Genomic DNA, 19,251 nt, shown 5'->3' on the forward strand with positions numbered 1-19,251 from the left:
TGTTAGACTACAATAGGGCTATAAAGGCAGAAAATCAACACAAACCTACCTTGTTTCCATCTGCAAAGTATGCCTGTAAACAGCAAAACAAAGAGTAAAACACATAAAACTACATCAAAAGTAAAGAATAAAAAACAGTAAATACATAATATGAATTAATAAAAATATATTTGTACAGTTAGCCTCTTCTGTTTTGAATTTTTATATAATCATATAATTTAAAGCTTCTGTGAGTGATGGAAATGAAAAAGAAGGCAGTTACTATGACACAATAGGGATCATTAAATTATAGCAGGGGGTGCTCAACCTTTTGAAGAGTGAGAATCACTTAAGTGATTTGGTAATGGGTTGTGGGCCACAATGAGCTATAGGGTTATACGGCTCCCCAAACCGCAAATGGTAATGAGCCCTTACTGTCGTGAGCCCCCTATAAGGCTGCCATCACACTGATGCGCTGCGGTTTACTCGCACCGTGGGTGAAGCACAGTGCATCTGCGGGTTAGCTGTGCTTTCCCATAGATTTCAAATATATCTTGCGGGTGTGGTGCACTTTGAGAAAGCGCACCTAACCTGCAGGATATAATAGCAGTCTATGCTTCAGTGCAGCTAAACTGCAGGAAAGCCACATATGCACTGTGATTTAGTGCAAATGCAACCTAATAACCCTTTTTTTAAAGGATAAGTTCACCTTTGGGAACATTTTACATGTTTCCAGTGCTACAGCCACTGCCCCCTCCCTGTGGCAGCAGTATGGGGAGAAGTTCTCAGTACTGGCTGCCAGTTTTTGAAAGCAGCGTGGCAATGTGGGCTCTGTGTATGAATGAACTACAAGTCCTGACAGCCTTAACGGCTGTCGGCTTGTAGTTCTCAATGAATTACCACAGTGCTGTGGAGTGCTGAGGTAGTTCATTGAATCTTCCTGTCAGCGAGTATCGGCTTTGTCGTACGGGAGGTACAAGTAAGCAGATACACTGACAGTGTGCAGGAGATCTGCATGGCATCAGTGATTTCCTGATCATGCTTTACAGGCTCCTAATACAAAAATAATAAATGGTCATTTTTTTACCTGAAAAAAAAATGCATTTATTATTTTTTGTATAAAGGTGAACTTATCTTTTAAGTGCCAATATGCCCATTGCAAAAGTGCAGTGTATGTGAAACACCCAAGACCTTAATCCAATTGAGAACATGTGGTCAATCCTCAAGAGGCGGGTGAACCAAAAAAACCCACAAATTCTGACAAACTCTAAGCATTGATTATGCAAGAATGGGCTGCCATCAGTCAGGATATGGCCCGGAGGTTGATTGACAGCATGCCAGGGTAAATTGCAAAAGTCTTGAAAAAGAACACTGCAAATATTGACTCTTTGCATAAACCTATTGTAATTGTCAAAAAAAAGTCTTTGACACTTATGAAATACTTGTAATTATACTTCAGTATACCATAGTAACATCTGACAACAAGACCTAAAAACACTGGAGCAGCAGACTTTGGGAAAATAAATATTTGTGTCATTCTCAAAACTTTTAGCCACGACCATAGAGGGCAATTGATGGTCAGATCAGGTCCGCCTAAAAAACGGTCGGATTGGGTCCGTCTGTCTGAAGGGGCCTAAGTCATGATCCTCCCTGAAAATTCACATTCAGTATGTTCCCTCATTGGTTTGTTGTCTTGCAAGGGAATAGAGATTAACTCCACAAAGTGTCAGCTATTTGGGTATATTGTTAGTATGTTGTATATTGCTTTTGTCTCAACTGTGTTCACTCAAAAGTGGCCAGATCACTTTTATCACAAGGACCTGACGAGGGGGTCCTGCGTGACTCAGAAACGTTGCACCTTTTTGTGTTGTGATCACGCAATAAACTAAACCGTTTGGACGCCATCCTGTGCTGATCTTTGGTGTGCTGGCAAGTATCTACATTGTAACTTGAACCAGTATCCAGCGGGTTGTTGCTGCAGCACCCAAACCTTTAGAGCATTTACCAGGAACGTGTGCGATGGGAATATGAAACATCACTTTTATCACATAACACATAGAAATCACAATTAACAATGTATTTATTCCCAATGGAAATGTAGCCTTACCACAAAAGCATCAGTGTGTTCATCAGCTTCAATTTCCACATCATCCTGAATGTGTTCTACAGTCAGCTCCTCCAGGGCTTGTGGCTGAAAAACATGAATACAGTGTTACAATGTAAATCAAATAAAATCGGATTCTTGGTATAAGAGTTTACATAATATGAATATCGTGTATTGCAATGCCAAGCTGCTGCTAATAAAGCAAACAGAATATTGGCATGCATTAAAAAGGGGATCAACGCAAGAGATAAAACGATAATTCTCCCACTCTACAAGACTCTGGTCCGGCCGCACCTGGAGTATGCTGTCCAGTTCTGGGCACCAGTCCTCAGGAAGGATGTACTGGAAATGGAGCGAGAACAGAGAAGGGCAACAAAGCTAGTAAAGGGTCTGGAGGATCTTAGTTATGAGGAAAGGTTGCAAGCACTGAACTTATTCTCTCTGGAGAAGAGAAGCTTGAGAGGGGATATGATGATTTCAATTTACAAATACTGTACTGGTGACCCCACAATAGGGATAAAACTTTTTCGCAGAAGAGAGTTTAATAAGACTCGTGGCCACTCATTACAATTAGAAGAAAAGAGGTTTAACCTTAAACTACGTAGAGGGTTCTTTACTGTAAGAGCGGCAAGGATGTGGAATTCCCTTCCACAGGCGGTGGTCTCAGTGGGAAGCATTGATAGCTTCAAGAAACTATTAGATAATCACCTGAATGACCGCAACATACAGGGATATATAATGTAATACTGACACATAATCACACACATAGGTTGGACTTGATGGACTTGTGTCTTTTTTCAACCTCACCTACTATGTAACTATGTAACTATGTGTTTCCCCGAAAATAAGCCCGGGTCTTATATTCATTTTGGCAACAAAAGACAAAGTAGGGCTTATTTTCGGGGTAGGTCTTATCATGCCATGTGCTGTCTTCTCTCCCCCTTCTCCCTCCCTGCCTGTCAGGAATCCCCTGTGTAAAAGTGCTTGTAAAATACTAGAATCCACTCCATTACAGTATCACACAATGCAAATTGTGTATGTTTCTGCAATCCAACCATGCCACATACCTTCTGGGCGCTTCCATGACCCGCCAGAGCTCTGCAGAGGGAGGTGGGCCCGAGATCCCCAACTGACAGCTTGGAGAAGGGGAGATCAGCTGAGCGCCGATCAGCACTTCCATGGCCCGCCGGAGCGCTGCAGAGGGAGGGGGGCCCGAGATCCCCGCTGACAGCTTGGAGAGGGGGAGATCAGCTGAGTGCCACTCGCCACTTCCTTAGCCCGCCTGACCTTTCCCCCTCGCTCTGAGCACTGCAGAGGGGGGGGGGGGCAAATCACACACTGACAGCTGGGAGGAGGGGAGGAGAGCAGCAGGAGAACAGCTGATCGCCGAACGGTGCTATTCCAAAGGTACTTGGCACAATCAGATCACACAAACACACACAGTCTACACTATACACTACTGCAACAGAGTGGATTCCAACACTCTACCAACACTTTAAACTAGGGTTTATTTTTGGGGTAGGGCTTAAATTGCAGCCTTTCCCAAAAATCACAGTAGGGAAACACGGTAGGTCAGTCAGACAATTTGTACCTGGATTTATAAATGTTTATCTGTTAGCAACATAAAAAGGTAGAAGTAGATGAAGTTACTTTTACATAGTTTAACACAATGTCACAATTCTAAATCACACATTAAAGGGTCAGTCCACCCAAAATTGATATTTTACTTTTTGTAGATGCATGTATTCCGCACAAGGGGCATTACTTACCTTCAACGAGATGTCCTTTGTGCTGCTGTGTCCTCCTTTTGCCAAAATCTTCCTCCTTAGATGCCCCCACTCCCCATAATCCTCTAGGGGGTCATGAAGATGCCCGACTATGCTCCCCCTTTCTAGCCAGCTCCTCAATTTATAGAAGCCATTATGAATGAAATCCAATCTAAGGATGGAGAGACAGACCTATCAATCATGCACCCATCCTCCATTTATAGATCCAGTTTTAGTCATGGAAACTGTAGCACTGGCTTCTATAAATGGAGCATGAATAACCCCCCTTTCCCCAAAACCACTGGAAAAACTGTACATTTAATGCTGCACTCTAGGCAGATATAAAAGACACAAATGAATACATCATTAAATGCATTTTTTAATACAAAAAAAAAAATGTAAGCATGTTTATCTTCTTGTTTTTGGCTGAAGATCTGCTTTAGCCCTGGTTCACCAGTGCAGCTTTGAAATCATGCTACTTCAGCACAGTTTCAAAGACGCAGATCAGTGTGATTTGGACCTCCAATTTCATTGTGGATTGTGACTTAATTTAATAGAATGAAGGTACGATGCTGCATCTGTCCCCTGCCAGCTCCAAGACTGAGACCTGAACGATCAAACACCGCCGACCGCTCGGTTCTCAGAGCTCCGTGAGCAGAGAGCTGGTGACTGTCAGTCGTTGCTGTCTGCTCTGCACCCCTCCCGCTCACTGGAGCGCTGGCTCAGGCTCTCAGCGGATCCTAACCATATTTAAAAACGAGTCACAGGAGTGCAAAACAAACTGCACTCCTGTGATCCATATGAGAAGTACAGCCAAATGAGCTTTGGCTGTACTTCTCCATTTAGTTAACATTCTGGACAATGCTGCAGAACGAGTGAGATCGCCCAAAGGTGGGCAGGAACACAGCCAAGAAAACCTATAACTGGAGTACCCACCAGACTTCACCTGTAACTGAAATATTTTTGGACTGGCTGACTCTTTGAACAAACAGTGTAACAAATCTGTCCTGGAACAAACATGAGTGACAATAATCCATGAGTAATTTGTGGAACTGCACAAAGTCATTTTACTTATGACACAGCTAATCTGTTCCACCATCTATATATAATTCTTGAAAAGACCTTTAAAATGATTCATAGTACAGCAATGTGCTTCTGTGCCAACAGTTTTACAGAATACACAGAAGCCACCCCGGGAACTTAAGAGGACAAGGACGATGACAACTTAAAACAACTCTGTTGCTAAAACAAAACTGCCAATAAAAGGGTCCAATGCAAAAAATATAGTATATATCTCTTTTGCTGCTATAATGAACGACAGTAATTACCAATCAAATTTTCTTCAGAATCCAAACTTCAAAAAGGTGCCAGCTTTTTCCCACTAATGTTACTCCTGTGCCCTGCAGGGATGTAGGGGGCTGGCACATGGCACAGCAGGGGTCAAGAAACTGACACTCCTGGAAGTGACAGATTCTAAATAGTCTTTGGGTGGCTATTGCTTTTCAATATAGTGACATACGGTGGTGTGGAGAAAGGGAGAGGTATTTACTATCTCTTTATAGGCATTCCTTTAATTAGCAATTTTTAGTGACAGTGTCACTTAAATATTATTATATATATATATATATATATATACACACACACACACACACACACACACACACACACACACATATACATAGTGGTGTGCCTGTGTGGTCCAAATTAATAATTTGCATTATTCAATACTTGCATTTTGTATTCTTGTTATGGGATTCTGATGGATTTGTTCTGATTATATTAAAAACGTAGATTATAAATTAGGGGCACAGGAGTTCCTGGTGTAGTTCCCCGGTTATCCACAAGGTGTCACCATAGTTAGTTATGGGATAAGGTCACAGGACCCTTTATAGTAGGCATTGTAGTCACCTAGATAGCCACTAGAGATCCACATAGTAATAGTGAGAAGTGCCAGCCTTGCCCATGCCAGTGTGGGGCATCTTGGAAAGTAGGGAGTAGATATAAATAGTCTTGGGGGGACTCCACAGGAGGTCATCAAGGGAAGCATGTGGGGGTCCAAGTCACAACAAAGATGTAGTCTGTTAGACTTTACCTGTTTAAGGGTTTGTTCTGTTGTGGAAATGTGATGAAGATGTATTTAATATGAATTGTCACAGTGTCTCCCAGTGTTAGTTCTCCTGCAGCCGCTCTAAGGAGCGGACTGGGCAGACTGACACCAGTTGAGACCCGTTTGGTAGTGGAAAGCTTCCTGAGGTTGCAGAGAAGTGTTTGCAGAGTGGGGATATGTCTGCCAGCGAAGGGCCCCTGTGCAATGCACAGACGATCGTCTGGGGGGGGGATGTGTTCACTCTGCAAAGACATTATTGGTTATGGGGGGGTTATGGGGGGATGTACGCTTGTGTCGCTCTGTGTGTCTGATCAGCAAGTGGAGGGGCTATGGCGTGTCTCTCCAGATAATCTCCCACCAGCAGGAATGGTACAGGGCCAGATTAAGAGCATTATAGGCCTGGTGCTGAGGATTTTGGTGGGCCTTAAGGGCTGTGTGTTGGCGTGTGCCCTGAGGTGAAAGGGTGCAACAGCACAGGTCCAATGCTATGGAAGACGCAGACTTCTATAAAAGCCCTGCATTGCCGTGTGTGGCACGCCATGAGGTGAGGTTGAATGGCGCAGCTGTGCAGACCTAACACAACACTACAGAAGCTGAATACCAGGCTTCCATTAGGACTGCCCGCGGTGCCCATTATTAATCTCATCACCCAGCCCAGGTAGCACATGCAGAATGCAGGACCGGTCAGGCCAGGGGAAAGTTCTCCCTGTCGGCCAATTGCTTTCCGATGCGCTGCCTGCTCTTTTTTTGGGCGGTTGGGCCTAGGGCTTTTCTTCTCAGAGAATAGGTGCAGGAACCCCCCCCCCCTTCTGTGGGGGAGCACGCTGCGCCATATGGTGGGTGTGGCTAAATTGTACAGTGGGAGGGTCTTAAAGGGACATTGTTCAATAAAACCAGGAATGCATAACATGGTGTTCAGAAGAGCGTAATACACAGAGCGCCTGGTTCAGGGGAGTGTAATACACAGAGCACCGGGTTCAGGAGAGTGTAATACACAGAGTGCTGGGTTCAGGAGAGTGTAATACACAGAGTGCTGGGTTCAGGAGAGTGTAATACACAGAGTGCTGGGTTCAGGAGAGTGTAATACACAGAGTGCTGGGTTCAGGAGAGTGTAATACACAGAGTGCTGGGTTCAGGAGAGTGTAATACACAGAGTGCTGGGTTCAGGAGAGTGTAATACACAGAGCACCGGGTTCAGGAGAGTGTAATACACAGAGCACCGGGTTCAGGAGAGTATATTACACAGAGCGCCGGGTTCAGGAGAGTGTAATACACAGAGCGCCGGATTCAGGAGAGTGTAATACACAAAGTGCTGGGTTCAGGAGAGTATAATACACGGAGTGCTGGGTTCAGGACAGCGTTATACACAGAGCGCTGGGTTCAGAAGACCATAATACACAGAGTGCTGGGGTCAGGAGACCGTAATACACAGAGTGCTGGGTTCCGAAGAGCATAATATACAGAACGCTGGATTTAGGTTCAGAGGTTTGCTATGCACAGGGGACACTTCTGCCCCCACATCCAAAGCTCACCTCTGCACCCTTCTCTCCTCTCACAGATCTCTTCAGCCACTTCCTAACCCTCCCTCACCAGCTAATTTCTGCATTCTGCTGCTTTAGCTTTGAGTCCTGCTTTTCCACTGCCCTCACCTTTGCAAAAAAACAGACCCCCCCCCCCCCCGACCTCCCCTCACCTTTGCACAAACGGACCCCCCCCTCCCCTTTGCAAAAACGCCCCCCCCCACACACACACACACCTCACCTCGGAAGCACTCAGTCTCAGCCTCCCACACAGTCCATTTGTGGCTCTACCTCTCCTCCATTGGACAGCTACAGCAGCCAGCAGTGAGATCGTCCAGCAGGGGGCATCGGTATTTGAGCACCAGGCTGGTTCTGTGTCCGAGTGCTGTGCTGGGAGGTTCTGAGGGAACAGCGCCGGCCCGGGCTTCTGTGTTTACAAGTGACAGAAAATAATACTGACAGTGAATCTGGCCAGCCACGGCCTAAATTATGGTAGGGGCCTGGTGCTGCAGCTCCAATAGCCCCTATGTTAATACGGCCCTGGAATGGTAGTATAATCCAGGTATGCGTTGTTCTCTGAACAATGCTGAATAAGGATTCACGCCAACAGTAAAAACAGGAGTCTTTGTGTGCGTTGTGGTCGGGGACAGTGTTCATGAGATCTTAGGCCAGCCATGTGGTTTCTATCTGTAGCTAAAGAGCACGGACAGGGGGCAGGAAATCCTACACACTGCCCCTGCCCAGACACACCCATAAACTCCCCTAGTTATTGTTCATTGGTTGAGCTTTATATAACTCCTCCTGTTTGAAGGAATGCCTGTGCTTGACTGGCGGATTATGAAGCCATCAAGCTCTATTGTTAAGTACTCTAAATAAACAAAATACAGGCTTTTGAGACAAATCTGCCTGTGGAGCTAAGGATGTGAGGACTGTGGTTATGACTGTTTTACTCGGGAAACAAGGGTGTACTAAGATGCATTATACCAAAAGGCTGAAAGGGTGCTTTATTAGCGCAGGAGACATGGATGACGCGTAGCGTATAGAGAAATCACCACATCAGTTCACACATGCGGACAGGGGGCAGTAAAACCAGTGCATGTGACTGCAGCCTAGTGGTGCGGCATTTACAGGGTTAAATCAGACAATGAGGAGGCGACATATCGCCTCCTTACCACCTATCAAAATCCTCTAAGTAACAAACCACCACAGATTGCTTTTCAGAAGTACGGCAAGGGTTGTTGCACATGTGAATGAGCCCATGGGAAACCAGGGTAGGAAGGTGTAGGATTTATTGGGACTACTGACATCCTCTATAGATTGATGCTTAACTTTTGTGAACCTCCTTAGAAGGTGTAGGCCCCTTGATCTCCGCTCTTCTCTCCGCTCGCTTACGTTCTCCTTACTGTTTGTAATCTTAAAGAATATGTTACTCCAACATTTCATATTCCTGATATGTGCCTGCTGTACCATGTACTTGTGTTAAATGGTATCCTGTTCTCTTTCTATTAATTTCTTTGTGTGAAATACCTGGTGATTCTGCCAGTCCCTCTGCTTTCCTATTTCAAACTGACCACACTAGAAAGGAGAGCATATCCACTTCAGCTAGTCAGTTTTCTGGCTGTGCTGAGGTCATGGCCTGCCCGTCGTCCAATGGTCAGACTTGTGCTGACATGTCTTCCAGCACAGCCATTCACTGAGAAGATCAGTTTTCACACCCCCACACACCTCTCTAAGCCCCCTATGCAGTTAAAAACAAAGAGTATGTGATGTCATATATATATATATATATATATATATATATATATATATATATATATATATATATATATATATATATATATATATATATATATATACATATACATATACATACAGACTATTGGGAAAATATTGTGTTCTGGAATGTGGATACTACGTGTAATAATAGTATGCAGTATACAAGTTCCTTCTGTAAAATCACACACCAGAGTTTTTTTCTTTTTCACATTTACATACAGACCAAGCTGTCCAGCAAAAGTTCCAGTTATGGGGAGATTGGGGCAAACCCCATAACACTGACAGCGGTGCTTACAAAGGTCAGCTTTTATTGATTGGGTTAAACCTTTTATCTAATAGGAAAACTGGTGCTGTATTTGGATAAAAAGTGTTAACAGAGTTGGACTTTAATGTATTGTTTATTTCAAGTTCATTTAAAACTACACATCTACCCAATGCCGCGTACACACGATCGCACATTCCGACAACAAAATCCATGTTTTTTTTCCCGATGGATGTTGGCTCAAACTTGTCTTGCATACACACGGTCGTACAAATGTTGTCGGAAATTCCGAACGTCAAGAACGCGGTGACGTACAACACGTACGACGAGCCGGGAAAAATGAAGTTCAATAGCCAGTGCGGCCCTTCTGCTTGATTCCGAGCATGGGTGGACTTTGGTGCGTTGGAATTGTGTACAAGCGATCGGAATTTCCGACAACGGATTTTGTTGTCAGAAAATTTGAGAACAAGCTCTCAAATTTTTGTTGTCGAAAAGTCCGACAAAAAATGTCTGAAGGAGCGTACAAACATGGTCGGAATTTCCAACAACAATCTCACATCCAACATTTGTTGTCGGAATATCCGATTGTGTGTATGCATTAGAATACCCTCATTCGGGTGACCGCTCTGCTGTGCAATTTCACTGTAGAACAGTGTTGTCATTCCACAAAGAAATGGCAAAATAACATATCTGTTAGCAGGATCAATGGGTGCTAAAACTATATTATGAGAGAACACAGAAAAAAAATGTCCTGACAGACTGCAGCACATGTCATTTGTAGTGTTACACATAGTTCCACTAAATTAATTGTTTCTAAAATAAGTCAATCATCTATGATTCAGGACTGAAAAGTCAGCACAAAAGGGGGGGGGGGGGGTTGGGGGGTTTGCTAAAACTGGGGCACACAGAATCTGGTGCAGCGCTGCATAGTAACCAATCCGCTTCTAACTTTAGCTTGTTCAATTAAGCTTTGACAATAAAACCTGGAAGCTGGTTGGTTACTATGCAGAGCTGTACCACTTTCTGTATGCACCAGCTTTAGTAAATCTGCCCCAGCAAGCTTTATGATTGGAGGAGAGGCCGGTCACTTTCACAGGTCAAACAAAAGGGGGGGTCTCCAGCGCTCCGCAACATGTGATGTCTAAGGTAAATAGTACAATGGTAGCTATAATAGCACATTAAAATAAGGCAGGTAAATTCTAGAATGAGGAGGCAGCCATCCTCAGAGGGTGTCCATTACCTCTGTTGATAATCAATGTTGAAAAAAGGAGGGGTGTTGAGGCGCCAACTGTGGTAGCTTGTTTATGCAAAAATAAAAGTTAGTGTAACAATTACACTTACTGGTTCGCAGGGTGGAGGTGTTTCTTTGAGATGGAAACTGAAACACCTCCACCCTGTGAACCAGTAAGTGTAATTGTTACACTAACTTTTATTTTTGCATAAACAAGCTACCACAGTTGGTGCCTCCACACCCCTCCTTTTTTCAACTTTCACAGGTCATGTCACTGAGCTCTCTTCCTGCATTTTTAAAAAAAATAAAACTCAATTTATTTATTTATGAGCCGCAGACACATTGTCATTGAACGCACAAATGCATGAATCACTACTACTCAGAGAAGCCCTCGAATAAGTGACAGCCGAATAACAGGGGTGTGTGTGATAGGGCCTGAAGGGAAAGGGGCTTAAAGGAGAAGTACAGCCAAAGCTCGTTTGGGATAACAGGAGTGCAGTTCCTTTTTCCACTCCTGTGATCCATTTTTCAGCAGACAGTGGGCTAAAGCCCACTGTCGGCTGCCATCACAGAGCCGGTCCAGGCTCCGGCAAGATCGTGACAATAAAGTTGGGATCCATCCACAACCCTGGACCGGCACCCGGCTCAGCCTCTCAGCGAGCCACTGAGAGCCTGAGCTGGCCACTCCCGCCTCCTCCACAGCCCAGCGCTCCAATGAGCGAGGAGGGGCGGAGCAAAGAGCCCATGACTGACAGTCTCCTGAGTCGGGAACAGATGCAGCACAGCCACCTAGGTAAGTAGGATTCAGAAAAAAAAACTCATACTTCTTTTTAAATCTAACCTTAAAGTTTACGCATTAGCAAACCTTTTATAGTGTTAAATAGAGTATGGAAAGATTACAACCCTGCCAGATTATTTTTTTGCTTTGTATACCATTGGGGAAATATCCCTCCATGTCATGCCACAGAGACGCAACATGAAATTAGGAGAATTGTCCCAAAGTGAGGGGAGTTCCGTTCTTAAAAAGCTATCCTTTAAACTATATTTGTTTTGCTGCAGCTTGTAATGTATACTATACAAAACTCACAGTGTGCAGTGAAATCTGAGTGAGCAATTTTAGTACAGGAGAGGAGTCTGTTCAACTGTGCAAGACTAAAGGTAAGAAAAGTGTTCAGCTTTAAAGTATGCATGCTGTCACCTGGATTTGAACCCCAACTTGCTGTCCTGTACCTTAAATAACCCTTTCAATGTTCCTGTGGCAATCTGCCTCTGGAGCCCAGAATAAAATCTGGTTCTTTCTTCTATGGAAAATACAGGGACACTCTCCCTGGCTTCCACAAAGAAGCGCCTAATGCCCACGCAGCCAACCTCCAGTCCCACGCTCTCTTGGCAGGGGTCTGATGTCTCTCACCCACACCAAACATCTTCTGCCCAGATAGTTCTGGGTGTCAGGCTGTGGCCGTTTCAATTGGTCAGTGTAGGTTTAATTCTTTACAGAAGAGACATGTCTCTACTGCAATAAAGAGCCTGCTTGCTTGCAGTTTCTTAAACTGAGACTTTTGCTCCACGTTAAAGAGCTGTGTATAGAAAGTGCCTATTCTGCACTAGCTGTTCTTAAAGGATAAGTTCACTTTTACAAATAGTAAAAGGCACATTTCTCTTTCTAGGCAAAAAAAAAAAAAGATATTATATATATATTTTTGTTAGGGACCTATAAAGCATTGCACCCACGATCAGCAGATCATGGGTGCAATGCCACTGTCCTGCAGACTGCCTGTCTGCCCATACCCCCAATATGAGCAGGCAGTTACACTCTGACAGGAAACTTAGTGAACCACCAGGAGCAATCAACAGCGCTCTGGTAGTTCGAGAACTGTGAATGAATAACGCGGCCCTGCATTTTTTTTAGTTTGTAACAGCTAGCGAGAGGAGAAGCTGCTGTCAAAAAAAGGGACTTGGGTGGGTGTGGGAACCAGTGCATTTGCAACATGTTACACCCTGAATATGGGTGTAACATGTTACAAAAGGTGAACTTATCCTTTAAGAAGGACATTTTTTGTTTATCGGTTACATGCCAATATTTTTACAGATGTGACCATGTGACATCCAAACCTCAGTCCATTGCAGCCTTTTAAAATGCATACTTGTACAAAATGTTTTAATAAACTTGACAAGTTGTTTGAAAAATTACCTTCTCCTCCATTTCATAGTCAACTCCGAATATAGGACTTGCAGAGTAGACTCTGTGCAGAGAGTTTATCTCTTTTACCGAATCCTGAAGTTTCTCTACTGGATCAATCTTAAAGCCAAGTACATAACCACCGCTCTGATTTTCAAGAGAAGACAAATAACATGATAATATGACATAGTATTACATTTCAAGATTACTGCAGCTTTCTTTGGCAATTAGTGTAATTATGGCCAAAAAATAAATAAATACATATAAGGCATTAAAAACAGCAGTTGTCATTTTGAGTCCACCTCTCTAACAGGTTTATTGTACAGTGAAATCACATAGCAGCATTGTCACCCTGTGTACAGGGTAGTCCTAGATAGTTTTAAATGGACTTTAAGTGGAACTAAATTCTCTCAATAAACATTAACCATTTTTAATCGATATGCTGCTAGCATTCATAAATAGGAAGGTATATTATATTTGTTTTAAACTTTATTTTTTACATTTCTTTAGTTGCTTCCTGGTTTTTGGCCTAGGCCAAAATAATGTCATATATCCCAGGAGTCTTTATGGGCATTTTTTTCTTTCATCCAGAGGAGAAGAGGAGGGCCTTTCCCAGCTAAGCACACCCTCCTGTCTGCAGATGGATTTCAGGAAGGAAATGCTACATTAGTCATCTGCCCTTACTCAAAATGGCCATTACTAAAAATGCTAGGGGGATTTTTTCAAAGTAATTTCTCAACAAAATAAAGCATGGAGACATTGATGGATTGGAGAGTTTGCTTTGAATTTTAAAAAAGAATTAAATGGCATTTTCAGATTGTGGCGCTCAGATACAGTTCAGTTCTGCTTTAAGTAAAAAGACAAAAAAAAAAAAATACCCATTATTGCAAAGCCCCACCAAACATAATACAGGCTGTAGTTCCACCTTAAAGCCCAACTTCAGCTAACAATTTTTAAAGCCCAGGAAACTCCAGGAATTTAGCCACTTTGTCCACCAGTGTGCATGATACCTCTCGGACTTATCTCTTAAAATTACATCTCACAGTTCTACAGAGCTCCGGGAGGATAGCTACATTTCAGGAGCTCTGATGCTAGACCTGGGTCTGGTATGGATTTTAATCCCATGCCAAAAAAAAAAAAAAAAAAAAAAAAAACGGTGTGGGGACAAGGGGCTCTTCCCCACAACCCTGGCTGGTGGTTGTGGGGATCTGCAGGTGTGGGGCTTATTGGAATCTTGAAGCCCCTATAACAAGGGGGCCACCAAGATCCTGCCCCCCCCCCCTTTGTGAATAAGCATGGTATACCCATTCACCAAAAAAAATAAAGTGTAAAAAGTGAGTAAAGACACAACACAAATTGGGTTAAATTCCTTTATTAAAATATGTTTTTAAAAAAATGTTCCCTGGTGTAGATCCATTGTCAATCACGATGCCCGCTGCACCGCCACACCCGAAAAAAAGAAAGAGAATCCTCTGGTCCAGTCGAAGGCTCCCGCTGCCTGCTCCGCCGTCTGACATTTCTTAACCAAGGAGCGGAGCTGGCAGGTGATGTCACCGGATGGTCACGCCACCTTTGTGACATTATCAATCAGGAGCATGCTGGGTCGGTGACGTCACAATTGGCGGGCCACTTTGACTTCGCCCCTTAATTAGGAAATATCAGAAGGCGGGAATTGTCAAAACGTGTGTTGTGTCTTTACTGACTTTTTTGGTGAATGAGTAGGAGTACTATGTACCCCTACTCATTCACATGGAGGGGGGGGCAGGATCTGGGGGCCCCCTTGTTAAAGATTAAAAACTTTTGGTTCGGGGAATCCCCTCTAAATTCATACTAAACCTAAGGGTCTGATATGGATTTGGGGGGAACCCCACACCATTTTTTCAATTTTTTTTTTATTGCCGGCAATGTTTTTTTTTAATCACATTCAGCTTTTATTATTATTATACAGGATTTATATAGCGCCAACAGTTTACACAGCGCTTTACAATATAAAAGGGAGACAATACAGTTATAAAACAATAAGATATAGGAGGATTAAGAGGGCCCTGCTCAGAAGAGCTTACAATCTAATAGGGTGGGGCAGGTGGTACAAAAGGTTGTAACTGTGGGGAATGAGCTGATGGAAGTGGTAAAAGATTAGTTAGAGGCGTGATAGGCTTTCCTGAAGAGATGAGTTTTCAGGGATCGCCTGAAGGTAGCAAGAGTAGGGGATAGCCAGACAGGTGGCGATAGCGAGTTTCAGAGGATGGGAGAGGCTCTGGAGAAATCCTGGAGACGAGCATGAGAGGAGGGGAAGCGGGGAAGCCCTCTGACAGCTGATGACTTATCAGCTGTTAAGGACATGGGGGCCGGATTCCCGGCCCCCTCCTAAACAAATAGCTATTCACTGGTTAAGGATGCCAGCGGCCCTGATCCTTAAAGCTTCAGCTACTAAAAACATACCTTACACACTAAGTTAACACTGCTAAACGCCGGCAAAAAACGCTAAAACATTCGCTTTTTTTGTGCAGCGTTTTTAGAGTTCTAGTGTGCATGAGAACTAAACATATTAAATTATCCTTATGTACCTTATAATTTAACCCTTTCACTGCCAGGTCCGTATGGCTTACGTACCTACAACACTGCCCCCAGGTGCCAAAGTCCATACACTGTAGGGACCTCATTTCTCCTTCTGCTATAAGCTCATGGTCACTTCAGTGACCATGAACTTATAACATAATTGTTTAGCAGACGCTGCTGAATAAACTGATAGCTTTGATTAGTGGCTAATAGGTCACTGATCAGAGCAATTTAACTAAAATGTGACCCCCTTGCTGCCACGGCTCTGCTGCTTTATCTTCTGCCCCTCCACCTGCCTATGCCGACATCTAATGTGCCCCCCACCCTCACTCCAACTCTCCCTAACACTGCGTTACCGTACCTGCTCTAATCCCCCTGACACCAGCACCGATCCCCCCCTCGCAAACTCTGATCCCTCTGTGGCTGTCCTTCAGCTGTCAGATTTGCTCCTCTGCCCTCCCACCCGCTGTTTGTGTTGCAGGGCAGCCACAGAGGGATCGAACTGTAAAAAAAGACATACCCCCCAGTGCTGCTTCGACCCCCCTTCCAGTGCCCCCCACTTGCCTAATGCCCAGGTATCGCCTGCCCTGCAGCTACTAGCCGGCTCTCCCACCCCCCACTTCTGCTGGCTTTCCGTGCTGCAGGACAGGCACAGAGGGATCCATTTTTTTAAAAACACCGATCCTCTCTCCTATTCACCGGACAGCAGAGTGAACCAGCGGTGTGACCGGCATAGGATCCGATCCAGGAGACACAGCCACCGCCACATCTCACAGACCTCCCCCACTCTCACCCGGCCATCGGGAGCGGATGACAATTCATGCCCATTGTTTCTTCACCTTTGTGAGTGTTTTTAATACCTTTTTTATAGATTAAACCAGCCTGTATACTGCACTTAGAGGGCGCTGTTCTTTTTTGTTTCTCCATTCCAGAGTTCTTGTTCATTCTCACTCCGAACTGGCAGCCCTCTGTGGACAGATTTAATTCCTTTGTACTTTGATACCCGATTCCAACTGTTTTTATATCATTTTTTTTATATCGTTTCTAACCATTGTGTAGTGTCACTGTTTACCATACAGTGGCTAAACACTATCCGTAAACTGCTGTCCCACTGCTTCATTATTTGTATATACGTGATAGCTGTAACCCGAGAGCGCCGTTTTACTCTATTCCTTTTCACCGAGTTACGAACGACTCCTACTTATGAACAGCCTCAAATGCCGGCCACTTGTGCTCCACGCTAGTCTTGGATACCTCCGGACACATCCCATACTGCAGTACTACACGTACTGCATGACCAGAAGAGCCCCAGATAATATAACAAGCGCCCGGAACATCCCACATCCATGTGCAGGCGGACGTTACACTTACCAATGCAGTGTTCCTACCGGTAGTTACACTTACAAATGCAGTGTTGCGACTTACGAACAACTCTGACTTATGAACAAACCTACAGTCCCCATTGTGTTCGGACCTCGGGGACTTCCTGTAATTGAGAACTACAAGCCATCAGCAGCAATGGCTGACGGTAGTTGCAGCTCTCCCATTCAAAGAATTCTGTGAATGAATGACGTGGCCGGGTGGGCAATGCCTCACACAGACACGTTTTTTTTTAAATTGTGACAGCAGATGTGGGGAGGAGATCCTTGGCCCACTGTGACAATGGAGGCTCAGAGCCCAGAGCACTGCTGGGGGACCCCAGAAGAGGAGGATTGGGGCTGCTATGTGCAAAACTATTACACATAGCAGGTAAGTATGACATGTTTGTTATTCTAAACAGAAAAAAAGCCAAGCTTTACAATCACTTTAAAACATTTATTACCTGTTGGGAGCTTTCAATAACCAGTGCTAAACCAAACTTGGAGTCTCTGATCTTAATGGAGCGCTATATAGAGAAAGGAAATAAAAGAGTCATTTAATAATATCTTAATATTTCACTAAAAAGCGCACATAACAGACAACTAAACCTGAATACTCTCATACCATTGCCAGTTTTTGTTGTTACAGCTCTTTTTTTTTTTAGAGACCAATATATCTTTATTGTTTAGAACAAAAAGACAACAATAGAGGGATACCCTCTCATCAATTGCTAGGAACGTATCGTTGACAGAGGATACGATATTGCATTTATCATACTGTTGAGATTAGGTATCTTGTATATAGATACAACACATATTGAGTTAATATAAAAGATTAATAGCCCAAAGGAAAAGGAAAAAGAAAGAGCAAAAATAACTGAAGGAAAAGAGAAAAAAGCATAGGCCCGAAAAGGCCTAGGAAGGAAAGAAGAGGGAGAGCTTGAGTAAATTCTTCAGACTAAGTTGTGGATGGCTTATAGCGGTGCAGTTTCTGAGTTATTGTTAGGTGACAACATGTCTTTTAGGGTATCAGAGGTGGAGAAGTCGAGCCAAACAAACCATAAGATTTTATACTTCTGAAATGTATCATTATCCATAGCTAGCATTTCCTCTATACGCATGATATCATTTACCGTGGTACAGCTCTTTTTTAAACAGAAAAAAGATTATATACATACATGCATAGATCTCACACAACTCAGCAAATAGCTTGGGGTGTCTACTTTCCAAAATGGGGTCATTTGGGGGGGTTTTGTGCTATCTTGGCATTTCATGGCCTCCGAAACTGTGATAGGTAGTGAGGAGTGAAATTAAAAATTAACGCCCTTAGAAAGCCTGAAGGCGGTGCTTGGTTTTCGGGGTCCTGTACACGGATAGACTGCCAAAAAGTCCCACGCATGTGGTATCCCCGTACTCAGGAGAAGCAGCAGAATGTATTTTGGAGTGTAATTTCCCATATGCCCATGGCATGTTTGAGCAATATATCATTTCAGTGACAACTTTGTGTAAATTGTTTTTTTTTTGTCATTTTTCAATCACTTATGACAAAAAAACTTACATTTTTAATGTGCTCTAGAAGCCTCTCAGCCAATTCCTTGGGGTGTCTACTTTCCAAAATGGGGTAATTTGGGGGGGGGGGTTGTACTGCCCTGCCATTTTAGCATCTCAAGAAACAAGATAGGCAGTCATAAACTAAAATCCGCGTAAATTCCAGAAAATGTACCCTAGTTTGTAGATGCTATAACTTTTGCGCAAACCAATAAATATACGCTTATTGAATTTTATTTTCCCCGAGACATGTGAGTGAATGCCTTTTGGCCTAAATGTATGACTAAAATTGAGTTCATTGTATTTTTTTTATATCAAAAATTCAAAAATATCATTTTTTTTCAAAATTTTAGGTCTTTTTTCGTTTATATCGCAAACAATTAAAACCGCAGAGGTGATCAAATACCACCAAAAGAAAGCTCTATTTGTGGGAAAAAAGGACGCAAATTTCGTTTGGGTACATCATTGCATGACCGCGCAATTGTCAGTTAAAGCGACACAGTGCCAAATTGTAAAAAGCGTTTTGGTCAGGAAGGGGGAAAAATCTTCCGGGGCTGAAGTGGTTAAAGAAGAACTTTAGCCCTCTCCCTTGTGTATATTTTTTACTCCTTAACCCCTTACCTGGTTTACCGGGTTATCCTCAAAATTAATACTCACAAGTCTAGTAAATCCAGTGTTGTCCTGCTGCAGTCCCGCGATCTGCTTCTGCATGCGAGGCCCCACACCTCCATCTTCTTTACTTACTTATGTAATCAGTGGGCCACTGTCTCGTCTGGGTACTTGCAGTTGGCGCCCTGATTATGTGCATGTGTTTGGAGTTTCATCAGGGAGCAGGCTGGAGGAGTCAGTAAGAGAAAACATG

The 19,251-nt window shown here is 43.6% G+C and overlaps 1 protein-coding gene across 1 annotated transcript in view; it reads right to left on the reverse strand.

Annotated features, from left to right (window-relative positions):
• The window catches only part of BBS5 (Bardet-Biedl syndrome 5), a 34,871-nt gene that overhangs the window by 1,474 nt on the left and 14,146 nt on the right, over positions 1–19,251 (reverse strand). The window contains exons 8-11 of the mRNA XM_073633964.1: positions 17,306–17,368; positions 12,937–13,071; positions 2,087–2,170; positions 50–73 (exon numbers count right to left, since the gene is read on the reverse strand). Of these exons, the coding sequence (XP_073490065.1) occupies positions 50–73; positions 2,087–2,170; positions 12,937–13,071; positions 17,306–17,368 (306 nt within the window). The remainder of the gene's footprint in view (positions 1–49; positions 74–2,086; positions 2,171–12,936; positions 13,072–17,305; positions 17,369–19,251) is intronic.

Source organism: Aquarana catesbeiana, linkage group LG06 (genome assembly GCF_042186555.1).
Source record: "Aquarana catesbeiana isolate 2022-GZ linkage group LG06, ASM4218655v1, whole genome shotgun sequence".
NCBI classification, from domain to species: Eukaryota; Metazoa; Chordata; class Amphibia; order Anura; family Ranidae; genus Aquarana; species Aquarana catesbeiana.